This window comes from Rhamphochromis sp. 'chilingali' (assembly GCF_963969265.1).
Source record: "Rhamphochromis sp. 'chilingali' genome assembly, chromosome: 6".
NCBI lineage: Eukaryota > Metazoa > Chordata > Actinopteri > Cichliformes > Cichlidae > Rhamphochromis > Rhamphochromis sp. 'chilingali'.
The window spans coordinates 41,773,206-41,795,705 of record NC_137933.1 but is presented as its reverse complement, the minus strand read 5'-3'; the positions used below and the strand labels follow the sequence as shown (position 1 = coordinate 41,795,705).

At 45.1% G+C, this 22,500-nt stretch overlaps 2 protein-coding genes across 3 annotated transcripts in view; both read right to left on the bottom strand.

The window, feature by feature from the left end:
- The window catches only part of hdgfl3 (HDGF like 3), a 14,063-nt gene extending 1,149 nt beyond the window's left edge, over positions 1-12,914 (bottom strand). The window contains exons 1-6 of one of the 2 annotated variants that reach the window (XM_080885337.1): positions 12,095-12,914; positions 9,138-9,214; positions 7,701-7,839; positions 7,446-7,607; positions 3,710-3,839; positions 1-2,293 (exon numbers count right to left, since the gene is read on the bottom strand). The exon at positions 1-2,293 is cut by the window's left edge and continues 1,149 nt beyond it. In XM_080885337.1, coding sequence (XP_080741463.1) covers positions 2,226-2,293; positions 3,710-3,839; positions 7,446-7,607; positions 7,701-7,839; positions 9,138-9,214; positions 12,095-12,178 — 660 coding nt within the window. In that variant the 5' untranslated portion in view covers positions 12,179-12,914 and the 3' untranslated portion in view covers positions 1-2,225. Of the gene's footprint in view, positions 2,294-3,704; positions 3,840-7,445; positions 7,608-7,700; positions 7,840-9,137; positions 9,215-12,094 lie in introns of both variants that reach the window. The other variant, XM_080885338.1, reaches the window with a different exon arrangement.
- A 1,834-nt stretch (positions 12,915-14,748) lies between these two features.
- tssk6 (testis-specific serine kinase 6) lies at positions 14,749-18,617 on the bottom strand (the record flags this gene model as incomplete). Its single annotated transcript, XM_080885390.1, has 2 exons — positions 14,749-15,423; positions 18,366-18,617. 2 exons carry the CDS (start codon positions 18,615-18,617, stop codon positions 14,749-14,751), a joined length of 927 nt encoding a protein of 308 aa, XP_080741516.1.
- Positions 18,618-22,500: the final 3,883 nt, after the last annotated feature.

Genomic DNA, 22,500 nt, shown 5'->3' with positions numbered 1-22,500 from the left:
TTTTTCAGCAGTTAGTCAGGAGGCAGGTCAGGACCGTAAGTTTGTGGACACAAGCTCTGCAGTTTCACACACACCACAGTGGACGGCAGCTTTAACTCAAGGGTGAATTAAACTTGCATTCTCTCCAACAATCACCAGGGGGCGACATCTCTCCAATCTGATAGACGTCTATGAGAAAAGGGGAGGTCAGTAACACTTATGGTGTCAGTCGGCGTCTCGGGTCTTATCGTTTAATTTGGAGATTGTGGTCTCATGAGTCCGAGTCCCTCACTCATACAGTCTGCAGCCAATCAGACAAAAGCTGTTGTTAAAAAGGGAGGAGCTTATTCCAAACTGCTCAGTCTGCGATGTGCAGAGGCAAAATGATCCAATAACTTACAGGCCTGAGCGTACAAACATAAAACACAAGCACTGCGTCAGCGTGTGAGGAGATAAATCTGGGCGTTTCACATCATGTTTGTTCACTCTGGAGCCTGAATGACACCCACAGAAACACACAGACGGGTCATGTTGTTGTGTTACCTCTGAGCTCTCACTGATTTCAGTCACAGACGTTTCAGTGAAGCCTACAGCTTTTTGTTGATATAAAAAAAACTTGAACTAACGCTGAATGTGCCGAGACATTTACCGTTACCGGCACAGCGCGACAGAAATGCTTATACTGGGTTTGCTTTAGTCAGCCTAGCTTTCATTAACCATTGTTTACATTCATCCTTTAAAATGGATTCAATTCCACAAAAACCACGCTGCGGTTACAGAGCGCAGCTGGTTAGCTACAGCAGAGCAATAAATAAATCCAGACGGCTCAGCTCTGTCGTCAGACTGCACCGGGGTTTCCTTTTGAATAAAGCGAGCTCGGACGGTCGGGTCAGTACGAACAGCTGACTCTGTTTGCTGATTGTTCGGAAGGTGCAGTCAGATCGAAGCGAGCCGGCCGAAACTTTTGAGTTTTTCTGTGCTTTTGTGAATTTTCAGCAGGTTCATTCTGCTGGGCTGTTAGCTACCTCCACAATAACACCAACACAGAACATTTTAACTGTGGTCAACATCTGGATCACACCTCTGGAACAACATCGACTTCAGCCAATCAGCATTTAGGATTTAGAGAGCCCTGCTGCTGATGTCATCAAAAGACGTGCAGAGATCAACGTGAGCAGTTCGACGAGTCGGACAGCAACATCGAAAAAATGCTAACACAACCAATAAGCATTCACAGCACCTGGCCAGCTCACCTGAGCAACGACAGGTGCCTTACTGTGCACGCGGTCGCTGCCTGATCTGTACTGGAGACCCGATTTATTCCACACGTGTGCAAACACGCTCACACTTCCTGTCACAGTTTAAAAGTAATATTTTTCTTGCTGGTGTTACCTGATACCTACGTCTTCTGTTGTGAAGAAATTAATATGGCATATTTATTCTTGTTTGTCTAAAGCAGCCTTCTTTTATCTGCCAGTTTCCCCTCAAACAGACACATTTATAGAGGAAATCTTTAACTTTATAGGTTTGATTGATAAATATCTTTAAACACGTGCTTAGTTTGACTTTTTAATTTTTGCATAGTCGAAAGAATAATTTGTTCATATTTTACAGTCACTTTGTAACTAATCCAAGTTTTTATTATTAACACGCTGAACCACAAAAAAATATTTATTTATATTCGGTGGTTTTTAAATGTTGTCGATGTTGGCAGGAGAGCGCTCTGTGATGACATCACAAACACCGATTGGCTAACGCAGCTGTTGCTCAGATCTGCGTGTCCGTCTGTGACGAGGTTCACGGTTCGGACTAAAGCTAAAACTTTACGCTCCTAAATCAGCTACTGAAGCTTAAACACAGTAAATTAAAACACATCGCTGTCGCCTCAGGCCGAGTAGAAACAAATCAAATCAAGAATAAAGCTCCATTAAAAACACACATTATGGTATCAAAGCTCCTAAAGGTTTACATGTACTTAATGCCACTTAAAATATCCTTCAAATCATCGCATGAAACTAATTACAACCTTCAGCCGTTGATTTTCGAGGCTTCTCCTGGGATTAAGTGAGAGTGCTGAGAAATAACCCGTGTGACGTAATGCCCAGTCTCAAGCCTGGTACCAACGTGGAGGCTGATACCAGCATCAGTAAGGGTGCATCTTTCATACAAACACACACTGAAGAACAGGAAGTGGAGGTGTCGATGGCAGCCAGCAGGTGGTGCTGATGAGAAATCATGTCGTGGGGTCACCGTGCCAACGTCGCAGCTACGCGCAACGATTTCCCCTCTAGTGTTCCTCTAAGAGCAGCTGGTTCTGAGGAAGGAAAAGACAGCGTGTTCAGAAAAGCTAAAGCAGACTCGTCTCAGGCACTTTCACATTCAGCACATTTCATGTCTAATCCATTGGCTTTTTGACCATTGTTGCGGGAGCACATTTGTGAGGACTCTGTGCAGGCCAGTCAACCACACCAGTCTGGCTCATCCAAGTCTTTATGGACCTGCTTTTTGCACTGGTGCGCAGTCATGTTGGAACAGGAAGTGGCCATCCCCAAACCGTCCACACATAGTTGGGAGCATGAAATTGTCCAAAGTGTCTCTGATTGCTAAAGCATGAAGACTTCATTAGAAGTAGAGGGCCGAGCCCAGCTCCTGAACTCCGACCCTACACCAAACTTTACACTTGGCACAGTGCAGTCAGACCAATACCCAGCTACACATGGAGTGTACAAAGAAAGCTGAACAGCTATGTTGGCTACCACATTGGATTGCTGGTTGCAAAACACAACACAGTCATAAATGTCTCATAAAAGCATTTAAGCCTTGGTCTAATTAAAAGCTTCGTGGAATAAAGCTTTAGCTGCTTCTTAAAAGTCTCCACAGAGTCCAAACTCCGCAGTGCACTCCACAGTCCGGGTGCAACAGGATCTGAAACCAGTGTGAGGGAGTGAAAGGTTTTGATTCGATGACCTCAGGCTAAAAGTTCATTAAGGGCGAGATTTATGGGCAAAGGAGCGAATGTTCAGAAGGCCAATCCAACAAAAACATGTCAGCGCGAGCTGGTCGCAGTGAGACTCACAGCAAACACTTTGTCTGCTCTCCAGCCGCTGGGATCAGCCACTGGTTTGGCGATGCAAGCGGCGAGGGCACAGCGGTAAGAATCCAGAGCATCCAGCGAGAAAAACTGACGCTGCAGTGGAGGGCGCATTTCCAACCACAACCTGAAGAGTAACTGGCAACAAAAACCAGGGACGGCTCCAGTCCAATTGGTGGATCTCCGACCTGGAGGCTCGTCTAATCTGCTCCTGAATGAGAGCCCCTTTTTCCTCAATATCTTCTTAGGATTCCCTGAGGTACGGCCCACGAGTAGTGAAAAATATTCATGTGCCACAAACGGTGGCAGAGAAACTCTCTTATAACTGACCCAGTCATCAAAAAGCTGTTTGATGTGGAGCAGGGAGGAACGGTCATCAAACACAGCAGCAGAGGTAAATGCATCGTCTGCATTTATATTTGAAGGCTTCTTGAATTTGTACCAAGGATGTATAGAACAAATCTTTTCTGTTCTTTTCTATTCGTGTACAGTGTTTCCCAGTGATTTAAAACGGGTTAAAAACAACTTGGTTTGGGTTGAAACGCACACTTCCAACTGAAACCCTGTTTATCAGTTTGGATGCATAACTCGAACCTCTTTCTTGCCTCTGAGTGCTAACATCTTTTATTCCCACCTTACTGTCAGTGGTGTTCTGCATGAGGTCGTTGTCAGGGTCCCCTCCCTCCGAGCCGCTCTTCTGGTCATCATCCTTCTCGTCTTTCCCCAGGTCGTCTTCTCCAGACGAGATCCTCGACAGCTTTGAGGATTTCTGAGGCAGGAAAACAAGCATCAGCAGACAAACTACACATAGTTAAAGACATTCAGCTCATAGAGCAGTTCAACCGGACAACCAAACATCAGAGCAAATATCTTTAAAAGCCTCGGATCAGGAAGGTTAAAAAAACCCAACTCACTGCAAACCCCTTTGAAACCCTACGCCAGAAACAGACATGCAATATGTAAAGTGAAAATCCACAAAGGCCAATTTCTGGAGGAAGACTGCCGAATGAATGAATGTGAGGAAATGCTCAAAGAAGTGGAAACACTTGAGGGACATCTTTGTTGGTTGTGTTGTGGAGCATACAACATAACATTAGGCTGTATGCTCCACAAAGACTTACTGCAGCCTGCAGCGGCAGGTCTGCTCAAACAACTAATTTTAATAGAAGTGATGAATCAGGTTATGAAGAGAAATGAATGAAATTCTTTGTGTGACATAACAGATACAACAGGCAGCAAAGCAAAAACAAAACTCAAAGAACAATCACAGTGACAGCCCCTCCCGGAGCCCGGTTCTGATAGAGGTCACTTCCTGTTCGTCTTCTTTCCCACTGTCACCAAGTGCTGCTCACAGGGAATCATCTCTAATTCTGCAACTATGTAACTGCGTTGTATAGTGGGGTGGCTGTAGCTCAGGTGGCAGAGCAGGTCAGCCACTAATCAGAAGGTCGGTGGTTCGATCCCAGGCTGCCTCCTGGCTGCATGCCAAATATCCTTGGCATGCAGCCCCATGTTTGCCTACTGGTGGTGGTCAGAGGGCGCCAGTGTCCGGCAGCCTCGCCTCTGTCAGTGCGCCCCAGGGCAGCTGTGGCTACAATGTAGCTGCCATCACCTGTGTGTGGATGACTGGATGTGAAAAAGCACTGTGGGGTCCTTGAGGGCTAGAAAAGCGCTATACAAATACAGACCATTTAGCATTTATATAAAGTTAGATATGAGCTGAGTCAAAGTCCAGACCTGAAAACATGATTTTAGCTTTAATATGAGCTCATTTCTGTTTCTTTGTCCCCATCTGATTAACACACACACTCGTTTTCATATCTTAATGAGGACATCTCATTGACATAATGCCTAGAGATGGACCGATCCGATATTACGTATCGGTATCGGTCCGATACTGACCTAAATTACTGGATCGGATATCGGAGAAAAATAAAAAATGTAATCCGATCCATTAAATATCACGAAAGCACCTCACAAAACTTGCAACACGCCGTAACTCACCTCAGAACGTTAGCACGTCGGAGCAGTATGCATCACGTGATAGAGCGGCTGTGGCATGCGGGACCTGTCGGTGGTCTGGATAGCATGTGGAGCTTCGCTAGCAACCCGGCATTTCATCTCCGACAAAGTTATCCCCGAGAGAAGTAAAGCAAGTGTGTAAGTCCATCTCTGAATGTTTGTAAAGCATTCCTGCGTTAAGCTTACCAAACGATATATGGAGCGACTGCCTCTCCTGCTGCTACTTCAATCATGAAACTGCTTAACGATCAGCTGATCGGCTTTTCTGTCGCGAGTCCGTGTCTCTAGTTTGCTTTTGGCCCACTTTGCACCAGAAAGAGGAAACCAGCGGCTGAACAACAGCAGCACGTTTAAGCTTGATCAGCTGTTGTTAGAATTTATTTAATATTACTTTCTACACCAGGATCTTTTTCTACGTAGCTGACGCTGGTAACTGTGCAGGGGCGGATCTAGCAAAGTTTAGCCAGGGGGGCCGATAGGGCATTAACAGGGAAAAGGGGGCACAAAGACATACTTTTCTTTCTTATTCTCATTTAAAATGTCTAGCTTTTAATAAATAATTATCTGACACTCAAAGTTTTAATTTGAAGTAAAATGAATAGAAGTCAATTACTGTATATAGTAACTATTAAGTCTAATATATATACCCTAGTAAGCTATAGTACATTTTCCTTTGGGAAGGTACCATCTGTGCAGTCTGCAATTTTGTTGAAGAAAGATGTTGAATCTATTTAATATTTCTTGAAAAATAATTGATTTCTGTGCATTTTTTTCACACTGCATCAAATTAAGGTTGATTACGTTGATTAAGCATCATGAGGTGGAGCGTGAGGGGTGGTTCCCTATTTTTTATTTATTTATTTTTGTTGTTGCTGGGAGTTGGAACCCTATTAGTTAGGTTGCTTAATATTTACGCTAAGTACTCTTTAAAATACCAGAATAGGGAGGATGGTGTAGGTTTAAGTTTATTAGATTGATCAGTATTGCTGAACTATGAAATATTTTTTTTGTATACAGGTATAACAGAATAGCTTTAGTGTAGTTGTTGTTTTAAACTTGAGTATGAACTTATACAAAATGCAGCAAGATATTTAAAAAACAGTTTTGTTGATTAAAAAACACTATATCGGATTCATATCGGTATCAGCAGATATCCAAATTTATGATATCGGTATCGGACATAAAAAAGTGGTATCGTGCCATCTCTAATAATGCCTTCTCGAGCTCCTGACCTAACCATCAAAAATGAACGCCTAATCCAAACCTTTACCCTAAACTTAACTGTAACCCTGACACTAAAACCACATTTCGAGTCTCAAACTTGTGGGGACCTGGACTAGCCTTCCAATGTGTTGTCCTCACAAAGATGTCTAAACATGTACACCACACACACACGCTGCTCCCGGGAGCGCAGCACATTCCTTCGGATGCACCACATGTGCCGTGTGTAATGGAGACCAGTTGCTAGGCAACTGTGGTTGCTAAGTGAAGAGCAGGATGCGAGTGACTTTTTCAACCTGACTACAGTAACACAGAGAGAGAGGGAGGGAGAGCTTTCCTCCAGAATAAAGGTCAAACAAAAGACGGAGGACGTGAAAAACACGGGGAAGGTCGGAGACGCTGCTGCGGGGGCGGCAAACATCTGGGTGAATGAAGGGCAAAAGATGAAGGTTTAGACTCATTTTGAGCAATTAAAAAAATATTTAGCCGTGAGATTCAAACGATGTCTGCGACGCGGCTTTCACGTGATCCTCTGCAGCATCCATCAGATATCAGCTGATTTTATTTCAGACGTTTGTTAACATCAACAAATCAAACATTCACGTCGCCCTGCTTCATGAAATGTTCCTCAAACAGCACAAAACCGATCATCTGTTAGGTCCCGAGCGAGTAACATGAGTCAACACTCACCACATCACCGCGTGTGCTCACAGCGATGAAGGGAGACCGAGCTCCCTGATGTTCTTTTAAAATCCATTTAAATATCTGACCAAAGCTTTATTGTTGGGTTTGTGGAGAGCAGGAGAACGCGAGAATAATGCCGCAGACTTTAAATCTGGACGATTCATCTCAGATTTTTAGCTGAAACCTGGAGGTAGCGCCGAAACCTGCAGTTCCACTAATGTCCAGCAGAGGCTCCACAGTGAGTCACTCTCATTTAAAAACGTGTTTCCAGCCTGCTGTCGGAGCCTGTGGGAACATGTTGATTCAAGCTTTTCACACTAACAGACATATTTGACCCCAGCAGGTCAGATTACTGCGGCACAGCTGATGACCTCTCCTGCTCAAACCTGAAACAAGCAGCGTAACGAGCACAGACTCGTTTCGCACTCCCCTGTCTGCAGGACGCTACCTTGGAGCTGGCCGTCTTTTTCCGTTTGGACCCGGTCTTGTCTCCTTTCAGTTTCTCCTTGTCGTCTTCCTCCTCGACGGAGTCGCCCTCTTCGCCCTCGCTGCTGCCATCGGCGGCGTTCCCGCCCTCCTCCATCTCCGACGAGCTCTGCTGCTGGATGGCCTGCGAGCAGACAACGCTGCGTTTGATTAGTAAAGCTGAAAGGAGGATGTTTATTGTGAAAGGCTTTTCTTTGAAGCTTCAGCGCCCACTGACCTGATAGCCGGTGAACTTCACTCCGGGGTTGTTCTCAATCTCCCACAGGCCCTCGTTGAAGCCTTTCCTCTTGTTGGATTTGCCAAATTTGTCTTTGTACTCCTTGTAGGGAAGAAGATCCTTTGGACCCAAGAATGCACTGAAAAAGACGCAGAAGAAGAAGCGGACAGGTTTACTTCTGTTATCATAACTAAAAACACCCAGAGCGGCTTTACTGAATGATCTGAAGTTCATTGATGAACATGCGGCGTTTTCACGAGGCTCTGAGGAGACAATCTGGACGGCTCCATCGCCGGTTGGTGATATTTTTGATAGTTTAGTGAAAACGAAGCTCCATAAATATTTGACTTGTAGAGCGTGACGGCTGAACGTGACCACACAGTGGAGCCCGCTGCCTCTTTTGATCCTCGTCTCCTTCCCGACTCCAACCGGACCGTTATTTACAAAACAAACGTCAAGATTCATTCTTTATTTCTCAGACTTCTGAGGAGTCGCCCCCTGCTGGACACCAGAGACAATGCTAGTATCAGATCTATGTCCATCTTTTATATACAGTGTGTGTGATCATGTGTGATGAGCAGGGCTGATCTTACTGGATGAGAGCATGGATAGCACCAGACTGAAAGTAACTAAGTACATGTACTTGAGTACTTTTTGTTTCCGTGTTTAAATGTTGATCTTTTAACTCTGAACATTTGAAACTTTCAGTTCCTTCACTGTGTGGCTATTAAGCATAAATGTCCTGATATACAAAGATGACTCATCAGGGATGGAGCGGCTCTTCCAGAGATTCTAAATCCCAGGAATCTGGTTGAAACCAGGGATCTTTCAGGTGTCGAGCAACACGACGGATCCACAAATCAGAATATTTTTATTGTCCTTGTAACAAGTACAACAAAATATTGAAAATAAACAAAAACATCTGTATACGTGTTTACAGATGAAGCTACGCAGCAGTATAAAGCCAGTCTGTGTTACCTGTAAGGTCTGTGCATCATGTTCATATGCTTTCATGCTCTATATAATTACATTCTGGTATTATTTTTATTATATGCTGCAGTAAATAAACACAGACTTTAAAAACTTTCTCAGCTGGAGTTTTATTAAAGTTCTGGTGGTTTTGTTTTGAGGAAAGGTCAAAATTCCTGCAGAAAAACAGCCAGCATGTAAATAATTCAAATCATCTGGAACGTTAAAGCGAGACAAACGCCAATGAATCGATAAATCTGCTAATATCATGGATATGAGTGTACACACATTTTAACTCCTGCGCAGCCGATTTCCACGGACCGCCCTCCGTAGGAGGCCAAACGCCAGTTTGAGTTTATGCTCTGGATTTATTTCGGATCAAATATCGTGATTCCCGGCCCGTGGACCCGAGCGCTGCAGCTGCTGCTTGCCTCGTAAACACAAGCTGAAAAATAAAAAGGTGCGTACGTTTCATGGGTCCCGAAGAAGAAGATGGGGTATTTGTTGGCAGGTGGCTTGACAGCTCCTTCAGGAAGCTCATCAATCTGAAGCAGAGAGAGAAAGTGAATATTTATCAGAGCGATGACCAACCGAGGTCACAGAAGCCTGGAGAGAGGTCAGCGTGTTGGAGGAGGTAGGATGAAAACAACAACAAACTGTATTTATACAGCAGCGTAACAGTTACAGAAGCATCGTTTCTATCTGTGAGGATTTTTAACACATTCATGAGTTTCAATGAAGAAATTTCTCTTACAGGAAATACGACAGACACGAAACAGAGATAAAAACAAAACGAGCATTTGGTTATAAAACAGCGTGTTGGACTTACAAAGAGAAACAAATGAAGCAAGGCGCTGAAACTACTTATGTTTCATTAGAGAGGAGTTTCACACTACTTTAAATGATATTTTTAAACAATTTTCAGCAGCTAAAATTAAATACATGTAGATCCAACCCCCGGTCCCCACAGCGCCTCCTGTGGGCAGTGATGATGCTTCTTTAGGCTGTCCCCACAGAGCGCCATACCCTCCCCGAGCAGGGTAATCATGATGTTGATGCTTCACAGGGCAACGGTGGAATGGACTGATTCTTATAGAGCACGTGAATGAGGCATACAACATGCCTCATTCACGTGCTCTATACATAGTGCTTTCTAACGACATCCATACTCCGATGGACGCATCGGAGAGCAAGTTCAGGTTAGTATCTTGCCCAAGGATGCTTGACATGCAGGCTGGAGGAGCCAGGGATCGAACCACCAACCTTCCAATCAGTGGGTGACCAGCTCTACCTCCTGAGCTACAGCCACCTTGAAGGTGAACTCTTCACCTGGGACTAAGGCACACAAACTCCTCCACCACGATGGGGAGGTGATTCAGAGCGTGGAGCCTCACAGGTGAAGTGTTCTGGGCATGTCGGGGGGTGAGACCCTGGGGCAGACCCAGGCCACGCTGGGGAGATTATTTCTCCTTCACTCACTACGTGTTAACAGACCTCTCTGCACTGATTCATGCTTGTTATTAACCTCTGTCTCTCTTTATCATGTCTTCCTTCTCTCACCCCAACCAATCACAGCAGATGGCCCCGCCCCTCCCTGAGCCTGGTTCTGCTGGAGGTTTCTTCCTGTTAAAAGGGAGTTTTTCCTTCCCACTGTCGCCAAAGTGCTGCTCATAGGGGCTCATATGATTGTTGGGTTTTTCTCTGTATGTATTATTGTAGGGTCGACCTTACAGTATAAAGCACCTTGAGGCGACTGTTGCTGTGATTTGGTGCTGTGTAAATAAAATCTGCCGGGTGGGGAATGCCTCGGTGAGGTGGAGGAGGTGGGCGGGGAGCTTGAAGCGCTGCTGCTTAGACTGCAATGACTCGGACAAACAGCAGGAGATGGATAAACAAGTAGGGAGGATAAAAAATACAATAAATGATATGTGAGTGCTGTCAGATTAGAAACAGATGAGCTTCCTGAAAACATGCTGTGAGTAAAGTACCTGCGGTCTGAGGACACTGATGGAGAAGTCCTCCACCCAGGACCAAGAACCCATCTAACTAGAACCATTCAAAGGTATGAGGCCGTGCTGTTAGATCACAGACACTTTCGCAGGCCCCCGGGCCGTATGTTTGACACCCGTGCTTTAGAGAAACAGCCCATTGGAAGTTAGAGTGAAATGTTTTTCTCTGTGCCATTATCCATCAGCTGATCACTACTCAACCACATCGTACATTTTTAAATGTCTACCTGATACAGCCACATGTTATATGTGGTCTGATTCTTGTATAGCGAGTACTTCTGCACTCAGAGCACATTTTTCATGCTCTAACATCCATACTCTGATGGATGCACCAGATGTCAACTAGAGCAGACTGGGACTGAACCAGCAACCTTCTGATTAGTATTGCCCTGCTGCATCACCTGAGCCACAGCCACCCTTCAGTACAGTCAGAGCTTTCCAATGGGTCGGTGCTCCTCTGGCAATCCGAGTCAAACCTCTCTAAGAGGAGATGAATCCATACATGCTCTCATATATGAATCATTTCTGTGTTTAAACTTTGCTTGTGCATGGAGGAACCTCCTGCCCACTGACACACCGAGTCTGACGTGAATCAGAGCTTCTGTTGTGAAGTGACAGGAGTTTGGGTGGAGCGTGTCCCGTTCATCCACTTTTACAGTCAAATATTCCTAAACTTTAGAGGACATAACAAATGTCGCTGTGCTTCGCTGCACCTTCTGCAGGGTGGAAGCTGAAGCACTGTAGGAGCCCATCACGTCAGTAACATCCTGAACCTGCTGTCAGGATTTTATCTCACATTTTCTAAAAGAACCTTTGATAAAACCTCAAACAGCAAAACCATCCTGACAGGGTCCAAACTTTCTCTCTTAGACTTTATCTGAAACGATCAGCATCCTGCACACGGTCCCTGAGCATCACCAGGTGAGCACAGGTGTGCACAGGTGTGCACAGTCACTCCTGACTGCAGGAAAATAAATCTGCATTCGTGCATTATGTGAACGCAGTCATGTGAGGACTTGCAGGAGCCGTGGGTCACTCGTGCTGCGTGAGTGGCAGGTATACGTACAGGTATACACGAGCCGTGTTTGAAGCACGGGCTCGTTTTAGTGATGTGGGACAGCAGCGAGAAGCCGACAGAAACACGGCGCGTGAGCGAGGTTACCTGAGGTCATGTGCAGGTTTAACATCACAACCACATTAAAACACGCGCACGCACGCACGCAGTGCGAAGCTGGGAGAGAAGCGCAGTTTCGCAGAAAATGGAGCCCTGCTAAGGGCCCCGAACTCGGTGTAAGATGCCCGCACACGGACGTTGCCCGGGGCCGCAAATGCGCAGAGAAATGCGGCTCCGCTCCCGCAGCAGCGGCAGGACCGCGCGCACCGACCCCGCCTCCCGCGCTCCCAGCCCAGACTCACCCTGGCCGGCCAGTGCGGGTATCCCTTCATCTTCGCGAAAACCAAATCTCCTGCCTTGTAGTCCCGCGGCCGAGGGCGAGCCATGTCTGCGGTGGAGCTCCGAGCCTGTGCAGTCCTTCAGTGCCGCGCGGGCTCAACGACCATCGGAGTGTTTACCCGCCGCAGTCACACCGACAGAAATAATTAAAGAAAGGCGGAAAACGGGCCTGACTGACGGGGCTGCCGCTACCCTCGGAGGCGGCCGTAAACGCGGCGGGAATGGCCTACGTAAGAAGCGTAAGAAGCGCGGAGAGCCACAGCGGGGGAAAGACTCGACTTCCGGCCTTCAGAATAAAAACGGCACTGCTGCTCGAACGTCCCCAGCAAACACTTCCGGTTAAATACCCGTCAGCTGGAAATGTTTTTATTTTTTTAATCAACTTTATTTGATAAAGGAACAAGGTACAAGAGCAGTAGCTACCTCAGCACCATCCATCCATCCATTCGCTTCCGCTTATCCTTTTCAGGGTCGCGAGGGGCGCTGGAGCCTATCCCAGCTGTCATAGGGCGAGAGGCAGGGGTACACCCTGGACAGGTCGCCAGTCTGTCGCAGGGCTAACACACAGGGACAGACAACCACTCGCACCTAGTGACAATTTGGATTATCCAATTAACCTATCCCCACAAGCTGCATGTCTTTGGACGGTGGGAGGAAGCCGGAGTACCCGGAGAGAACCCACGCAAACACGGGGAGAACATGCAAACTCCACACAGAAAGACCCCGGCCTGATGTTGGAATTGAACTCAGGACCTTCTTGCTGTGCGGCAACAGTGCTAACCACCGTGCTGCCTACCTGAGCACCACAAAGATTAAATAAAATATGTACTCTACAAAATAATTTCAGAAGCTTAACACAGAAGAAAAAATATGGATGTTGCAGGGAGAGCGAACAAAAAGCAGACAAAAAACAGAGCCTCGCATTAATTACGCCTCTGAATATTTAATTTAAGCAGACTAATAACGGCGTAATTGCTTTGTGATTAGAGGAATGTTTGATGGTGTCAGTATATTTGTCGAATTCCATCAAGAAATTGAGGAAATTTAGTTTTCTGTTAACCTTACGTTTGTGAATATGAAAAAAGATTAGTAAATTATTATTTTTTTAAATGTCTTGAGTCATGCTCAATAATCCAGGTAAGTAAATTCCCAAAAGTTGATTCTTTTCATCTGGATGTTTTCAGTGGGAGAAACGTTCATCAGAATCAGAATCAGAAAGGGTTTTATTGCCAAATGTTGAGCAGGTTTACAACATTAGGAAATTGCTGCGGTGCTTCAGTGCAAACATACTGTCATAAATTACGCTTAAATAGACATGAAAAAAATAAAAGTAAGAATAAGAATTAAAAGTGCTAAGTAGATAGATATATACATGATATATACATGAGTGCAGGTGGTGATCAGTGCAAACATGGAATGATGCAGTGAACACAGCGTAGGGTCATGTGTTAGTGGTGGGAACAGTCATATGGTTATTGTTCATGTGTCCAACAGCAGAGGGGAAGAAACTGTTCTTATGGCGAGAGGTTCTGGTGCGAATGGACCGGAGCCTCCTGCCTGAGGGGAGCAGGTCAAACAGACTGTGTCCAGGGTGAGAAGGGTCAGCTGAGATCCGAGCTGCACGCCGCAGTGTCCTGGAGGTGTACAGGTCATCATCATCCAGGTGACTCCTTCAGTCTCAGCTTTCCTCCAAACACTGCAGCTGGATTCTTCTTTCCATGTAAAGACGAAGATCTGGCTTTGCACACATACATAAACGAAAGTTCCTCATGAAAGTGCAATCTAACATTCTAGCTTTAACCTCTCTGCAGCTTTTTGCTTCAGGTTTCATCTTTTGGCTTTTGTGCAGTTTTGAGGAGTGTTGCAAACTCTGTCTGGATTTCTCTGTGGACCTATCACAGCTCCACACTGTAACTTCCTGTTTGACATGGTTTTGGTGCATTGGCTCAGGAGCTTCGGTGAAGACGAGATGTTAGCTTCTCTTTGGTTGTAGTTTAACTGAAGCTAGTTTAAGATAAATCTGATGCTCTGCTTCTCTGGATTCAAATGCAGGCTCCACTCTGCTTTATTGATGATGTCTTTCATTCCCTCAGAGTGATCAGATTCAGGTGGACGTTAGAGGAACTGCAGTTTTGGTATTTAATTTCAGCTCTGCTGGTGTAATGGTGATTACGTCCATCTTCTATATACAGTCTGTGACTTATTTCAACTACCTTAACTGACAGGAAGTCCACCCTTCTGTTTGCAGGCATCAGGGCCTGTGTGTTAACCAGCCGAGATAGTCCTGATCAGCCAAAACACTAAAAACAATACCGGCTAAATCCATCTTTCATATAAATGTCTTTAATGTGTCCTGTTTAATGTAATACTTGCAGCCTGTTTTATGCCTGGCAGGTCTTCCTGATGTGTGGAAACTCAGAAGAATCAGAATCTTTATTGTGCTTTCGAACAATGAAAACTGTATGCAAATGTGTTCAGTACAAGTGAAAAGAAAACTTTTAAGAGACAGAAGTATATATGTACAATAAATTAAAAAAACAAAACAACAAAAAGCTGCACCTGGTTAGAGAAGGTTTATTTATTCAGTGTTTCACAGACTCCAGATGTTCATGTGAGGTTATCTGTCTGTGCGTGGAGCTGACGGTCCTTCCTCTGCATCCCAGCTGCTTCCTACAGGTGGCGTCGCTGCAGCAGATGTGGAGGCCCTGTCACACTTCTCCACCGGTTCCTTTGATACCCAGGCGCTCACTAATATGTCGCTGACCTTCAGCCGCTGCTCCACGATGGGGTGCAGAATTCTTCGGATCAGGTCTTTAGCCTCTGGGGAAACTGGAGGATCCTTTGGAAAGTTAAAGCGGCGTTTCTTCTGAAGCTGCGCCTGCTTTTTAACGTTGGAGCAGTTAAAGGGCACCGAGCCGTACAGCATCATGTAGAGCACAACGCCCATGCTCCACACATCTGACACTTTGGGGTCGTAAGGAATACTGTGCAGAACCTCTGGGGCTGCGTACAACGACGTCCCGCAGAAGGTTCTGCTCAGCACGACCCGACCGTCCACATACGTCAGCGTCTTGCTTAAACCAAAGTCGCCCACTTTGAGGTTGTACTTTGCATCCAGGAACAGGTTTTCACATTTCAGGTCTCTATGGGCCACGTTCCTGCTGTGAAGATACTCCACTGCCCTGCACAGCTGGGAGAAAAGCTTGTGGCTGAAGCGCTCTGGTAAGGCCAGTTTGCTGTTGATGTAATTTAGGAGGTCTCCTTTGACACAGAGCTCCATCACCATGTAGACCTGCGACATGGAAGCATACAGAGAAATAAATCCAGAAATTCTCATCTAACAACACAAGCGGTGACCATCAGGTGACCCAGCGCGCTCATTTATGACCCTAATCGTATTATTTCAGCTCGCTATCATCAAACAAGCCTGATGCGTCAGAGGTGCAAGCGTGCTCCGACGCTCCACAGACAGACACCCTCATCAGGCCTCCATTATACTGACAATTCGTTATTAGATGGAGAGCGTGAAGGTCGGCGTGGACGTCTGCGTGCCTGCTAGTCTTCTGAGACTTTACATTACAAAGCATCAACTCAAAGAAGTATAAGAAGGATGAGTCTCCAGCTGTCTGTATCAGAGTGTAGGTGAGACTAAAGCAGGCGGGGAGGGTATCAGGGCCATAATTTCCATTTATTGGGTGAGAAACCATATTTTACAACTTAAATAGATAACAGAAATGGCTTCCTAATGAATCACTTGTCCCAACTAATCAGCAAAGATCACAGTTAGTGGCATTTTGCTCCTGACCCACTTCCACACTCATGGTCGTAACATCAACACTAACCGAGGTAAGCTGATGAAACCCGTCCATCAGTAGTTGGTCTAAATGTTGATCGGTGTTGTTTGTGTTGGATTTCTAGTAATTACTTGTTATTAGACATGTAGCAGATGCATCGAGTGAGCTATACTCGTGTAGCCATATTATAAACATAGAACAGTGGTGGCCAGCTTTAATAATCAAAAGTATGAGCCATGCAATAAGAATTAAAACTAATGCCTGAGATGATGAACCACGCAGGAATCCCTGCAGTTCCTCTAATGTCCAGCAGAGGCAGCAGTGAGTCAGTCCCCATAGACGCCCATATTAAAACTTTACAGCAGAAGTAACCATGTTTGCAGCCTGATACACAAACTGTTCTGATCTCTGTAGATAACTTCACCTTCAGAACAACTACAGGCAGAAGGTTTATATAACTCCCGTTTTAAAATCGTATTAAGACTTAAAGTCTGCCATTTTAGGGGCGTGGCCTCTTTGACAGACAGGTGGATGGCGACACAGGAGGCTGTAGCTGGTGGCTACAGCCTCCTGTGTCGTTATTTGCGAATCAAGAATCAGCAAATAACGGCAGTAAGAGAAGCTTTAGGTTAATTATCTTAAAATAGTTTTGGATTAAAGACACGACTTGGATTGATTATATTTTAACTCCTGTGTCTTTTGCAGTAAATACAAACTAATAAGCAGTCAGACGTGTTGCATCCATGCAAAGCATCTGTGAATGTGACTGTGAGCAGACACTGGCAGGCTCTGTGAGGTTATCGTACTAACAGACTGTCCAGGAAGTCTGCGCTCCAGTTTGAGTGAAATTTGAGGATTTTATTTGGATCTTACTGAGCTCTAATTAGCTGAACACTCAGCACTCCCCCCACTCGTCCAAATCTGGTCATTTCTTGCTCCAAAACCCAAGAAGTTAAGTGTTTACCACTTAGACCCCCGGAGAGCAGTCATTTTGGTTTTCTACCTTAGACCCCTGCGGAGTCATCATTTTGCGTTTCTACCTTTAAAAGCCGGAGAGCAGTCAGTCAAATGCTGGAGTCGTTCATATGTATATTAGGTTGTTACCTAGGAATTCTGGAGGGAGGGGAGTGGGGGTGAGTGATTGAGGGGGTGGGGGAGTGGAGTGTTGCATGATGTCTTGTAAGCGGTTTCGTGCCATAGTTCCAATTATCTGTGGGTTTCCCAGGTTTGCTGACCAGCAGTCATTTACCGATGGAACCCTGTAAACCCCCCGCAAGATGACAATTGCAATAAATGCCATTAGTTCAGGGAGGTCCATGAACCAATGAACATGCTCCATGCACCACTCAGCAGGCCATTTGTAAATATGTGTACAAATGGTTGGTTTTTTGTACTGTTTTTATCAATAAATGTCAGCAACAAAGGACATACAAAGGACATGTGTTGATTTCTCCCTAAGATGGCAAACTGAAACACTGAAACACTCCACTCCCCCACCCCCTCAATCACTCAGTGAGTGATTGAGGGGGTGGGGGAGCTGCTAAAAGCGGTGAGCTTCCTTTTGTGTTTCATCTTGATGCATTCTCAATCATCCAGGGAAACAAATCTCCAAAAGTCACCAACTTGGAGTGTTTCAGTTTGCCATCTTAGGGAGAATTCAACACACATGGGTGTATGTCCTTTGTTGCTGACATTTATTGATAAAAACAGTACAAAAAACCAACCATTTGTACACATATTTACAAATGGCCTGCTGAGTGGTGCATGGAGCAAGTTTTGGGTGGCTTGCGACCTAAAATCCAAGTACACAGATGCAAAAAAAATCAGGCCACTGTGCGATGTGTTCACTGCTACAGGTACACATGTGGTAAATGCAGACGACAGATACCATGGCAGTGCCAGGATTGTGAGTGATTGCTGAAAATGTTGAAATGTACTCACTCACTTTTTATCATTATTTGTAAATATGTGTACAAATGGTTGGTTTTTTGTACTGTTTTCATCAATAAATGTCAGCAACAAAGGACCTACACCCATGTGTGTTGATTTCTCCCTAAGATGGCAAACTGAAACACTCCACTCCCCCACCCCCTCAATCACTCACCCCCACTCCCCTCCCTCCAGAATTCCTAGGTAACGACCTAATATACATATGAACGACTCCAGCATTTGACTGACTGCTCTCCGGCTTTTAAAGGTAGAAACGCAAAATGATGACTCCGCGGTCAATTTAGCCAATTTAGCTTCCACTTCCACCATTTGACTGCTCTCGGGTTTTATAGGTAGAAAGGTAGAAGCCTGGGGATGCTAGTGTTACTGACCAGAGGAGTCGCCCCCTGCTGGTCACTAGAATAAACCACGACCTTTACTTGTTTGTGCTGTCTTTGTAGCAGCAGAGCTCAGCGTGACGCTAAAACAGCAGAGAGCACGAATGTCTTACCGTTCCTTTGGGCGACTCAAAGATCTCGTGAGTCTTAACGATGTTGGGATGATCCAAAGTTTCCAGGACGCCTTTTTCATGAGGAAGGAACTTTTCAATGTAAACAGAGGTGCATTTACTTATGTCAGTGACTTTTATGGCGACCATTTTTTTCATCTGGGTTGAGTATGCTTTCACAACTTCACCGAACATGCCTTGTCCCAGTCTGCCCTTATACTGGTAACCACGACTCTCCATGAAGCGTTTGTCCATGGTGGCTGTGGCTGCAGAGTTAGCTGTGACTCTATGATGCCGGTTTAGTTTTCAGTGAACTGCCTTTATGACATCACTTTCTAGAACACCTGATTCTTAGAACTTTCCAGTCACATGACAGAGGAACCAAGAGCAGAAATAACAAACTTAATTATAACAGGTTGTGTTTGAGTATCGGAGGGTCTGTTTGACCTTGGGGTGGATTAGATGTGATGCCCACTGATGGGAAGACTTTTTTTTATAGCTCAAACTAAACCAACCGTCTGATGAGCAGCACGTTACTTAGACTCTTACTCCTATGGAAGCAGTCGGTGTGACGGCAGAGACTCGTGTGAAAACTTTATCGTTCATGTCACTGTATTTATAGAGCTATGATATAACAGCTGTGTCACTGTTAACAATGAAAAACTAAACTCTACATATCATCCTGTTACAATATATGTTCAGATGATCAGAGTACTGGTAATCAGTGTTGGTCAAGTTACTTGAAAAAAGTAATCAGTAACTAATTACTGATTACTTCCCCCAAAAAGTAACCCCATTAATTTACTGATTACTTATTTTCAAAAGTAATTAATTACTTAGTTACTTAGTTACTTTTTAAAAACACGATTTACACCCTGAATAGGTGATAAAGCGATAGATCTTTCAGCCCAATTCTACTTTTTCTGCATAATCCATCATACAAAATGTAATCAAATGGAAAAGTCTCTTTTTAAAACTTGTTTTATTAGTTTTAATCTTTTAACTTTATGCATCAAGCAAAAATTTAATTATCTGCAACATTCTCTGACTTGAATAAATTAGTTTAACATTTAAACCTATTTTCTGCACATTCCAGCACATAAAATAAAATATTTTGTGTGTTTACACTCAGTCTTTCAAATAGATGCAAGTAAAACACAGCAGAAAATAAATAAAGTCAAAGACTCAGCGGTCCTGTTGATCTATTTTCACCTGTAAAGCAGGAGTGGGGTAGGCGGAGGTTTACCCTGGTGCAGGTGTGCCGCGGTCAGTTGAAGAATCCGCGAGTTTCTCTGTGAGTTTCCCATTACGTCGTAGCTACTCGGTGCTTGTTGGAAGTTTAGGGGTTTTTTCGCTGTAAAAAGAAGTTTTCTTCCCACGCACAGCGGACACTAATGTTTTTGTCACTTTTTATGGAATCAAACTCAAAGTAAGGTCAGTACTTCCACGCTTTAAACGCTGCACGCTCATACTCTCTCTGCACTCGATATATGATCCATTGTTGATCTGCACACAGCTGCTGTCACCAACGTCGCACTCGCTTACGTCACTGTCATGAGACATTCTCGCAAAAAATCACGGTTTTAGTAACGCAGTAACGCAGCGTTCCTACGGGAAAGTAACGGTAATCTAATTACCGTTTTTGCAATAGTAATCCCTTACTTTACAAGTTACTTGAAAAAAGTAATCAGATTACAGTACTGCCCATCTCTGCTGGTAAATGTAAAGCTGCAGGTAGCTACACACCTGCTATTTACTAGTTAGGAAACAGTTTTAATTATTATTTTGCTGTTAAGAGTTATTTATTGTTAACTGATTGTTAATAAGCATTTACCATTTGTTACTCATGGTTATTATTAAGTGTTAGCCAACATTCAAAACATATCAGACACATCTGTGCTGCTGGATCGGCTCATACGTGCATCGAAAACATGAAGGATATTTGTTTATGATTGCAGAAAATCGACCTGCTGTTTTGTTTGACGTGTGATTAACGATGTTTCTTTATTGTTATCTGCCGTATTTATTGCACCTCCTGCTGCCTTGATGGCCAGTTTTTGAAGATGTTGTATCTGACTGGTGGATGTTTGTGAAGGCTGATGGGTATGTGGCACATCTGCAGCTTTCGTTAGGCCACGTTTGGCTTCAACTCGCAGTGCTAACTCAGTCTGATAAACTCGCCCACGGGGCCAGATGTCAGGTATGCTGGAACTTCAAGGCCACATCTGGCTCATAGAAGTCTTGCCAGGACTGTAGCTGAGTACTCAAAATAACCCCAGTTTTTCTCACCTTCAACAAGAGTAAATAAAGATGAAATCCAGTTTTTTAGTCAGGCTCAGGCTTCAACCTCATTAGCTCCTGTGTTATGTTTGATTCGTCTTTCAAACTGAATTTGTAGATAAAATCTAGCATCACAGCCAGCTTCTCCTGACTCAGACTTTTTTAAACACTTTAGCAGCAAAGACACAATTATTGTGACTGGAAACACAAACATATTTGACCTGCTGGCTTCTTTGCACAGGCTACCTGTGATTCATTGCATGGGGTTGCTGCTGATTACTGACGACGCTGCTCTCTTTGCCCTGACTGACAGTCAGAGCTTTCACAGCTGCAGACTCTGGAGGTCCTCGCTCTCTGGATCAGGACTTCTGCCTCACCAACAGTCTTCAAATCTCGACTAAAAACTCGCCTCAGCTGCAGGGTGAGAACAAGGATCCTGTTTTTACTTTTTGCTTCTAATTTTTCTTCCAAACTGATTTGGGATAACTTTGTTTTTTCTCCCTGACTGTAAACTGTAAACTGTGCAGTAACTGTCAGCCTGAAGCTCAGCCGGAGACATCAGAGGGAAGCTGGGACGTCTGTGCAGACATTTTTATTGCATTTGATCATATTGGTACTTTCATTTTCTGAGGTCCGTGAGTCACTGTTCCAGTAAATCCTGTGTTTCACAGAGTTTTCCAGCAGATGGCGACAAGAAGCAAGCAGCTGCTTCAGAAGGAAGAGCTGAGGTTTCATTTGTGTAACATGTTTTGTGTGGAGACAGTTAAAAATAATAAATGTGTGCATGGTGTATTTGCATGTGAGCGATGACAGATGCTGAAGCCCGGCGGGGTCGATTACGTCTCTGTATCCGCTCTGACTGCAGCCTGACCTGCAGGTGGCAGCAAAGGCAAAGACAAGCGACGGACCGGCTGTCCTGCTTTGCATCACATGGTTCGCATCTGTCTCCTGCAGATATTTGTGGACTGCTGAGCCGATGTCATGTAGCGCTGTTTCCCCATCAGGAAGCCATTAGGCCGCAGTGGTTACCTGCCTTCTCCCCCTCTCTGCAGCTATTTTTCTCCAAGCACACTCACTTACTCCTTACTTGCTCTGCACACGCCCCCACTGCCAACACCTTGACAACAGGTGGTGGTACGAAAAGCCTTTCCAAGGTGCTGTCACGTTGTTGGGTTAGGCTTTTAAAACTAATAGCATTAGGCGGCCGGGGTCACAGCTTTTTACAGCGTCCTTGAAGTTGTGTTTAATTCGAAATGTTGCAAAACTTTCTCTCTGCTGCTCGTCGGTGCACAAACACCCGGATAAATCTGGCTTCTATGGCTGCCAGTAGCGCACTGTCAACTCCCATGATCCTAAATAGCCACAGTCATAACAATGCCTGCGACCGGCCACAGCACTTCACAGCCACGAAGCCCCCCCGGCACGCTCAATTTATCATACATTTTGCACTTTCACACTGTTCACAGAAAGACCTTCATGTGGCATTAATGTTAGTTTGTGAAGAAGCCCTCTGACACCCTGCCTGATGCACCTTCCACGGCTCACAACCTGAAGGGAGAGGCGTGAGCCGAAGACCCCGCCGCACAAATGTGGGCAATTTGGTTTGCGGCTGACACCCGGCGCTCTAAATAAATGATCTAAATGCTCGCCAGAGATTGTTTTGCCACTGCTGCCCCTCAGCAACGACACGAGGGGCGGGAGAGGGGGCCGACGCAACCCCGTGGCCCCGCGAAGCCCGGCCAGGATGAATATGTGGAAATGAGGCAGACATCCAGTAAATAATAGTTGCCATTGTGCCCCTCGGTGAGCAGGGGGGCTGGGGATGGGCTGGAGGGGAGGCGAGGAGGCAAGGGGGTGC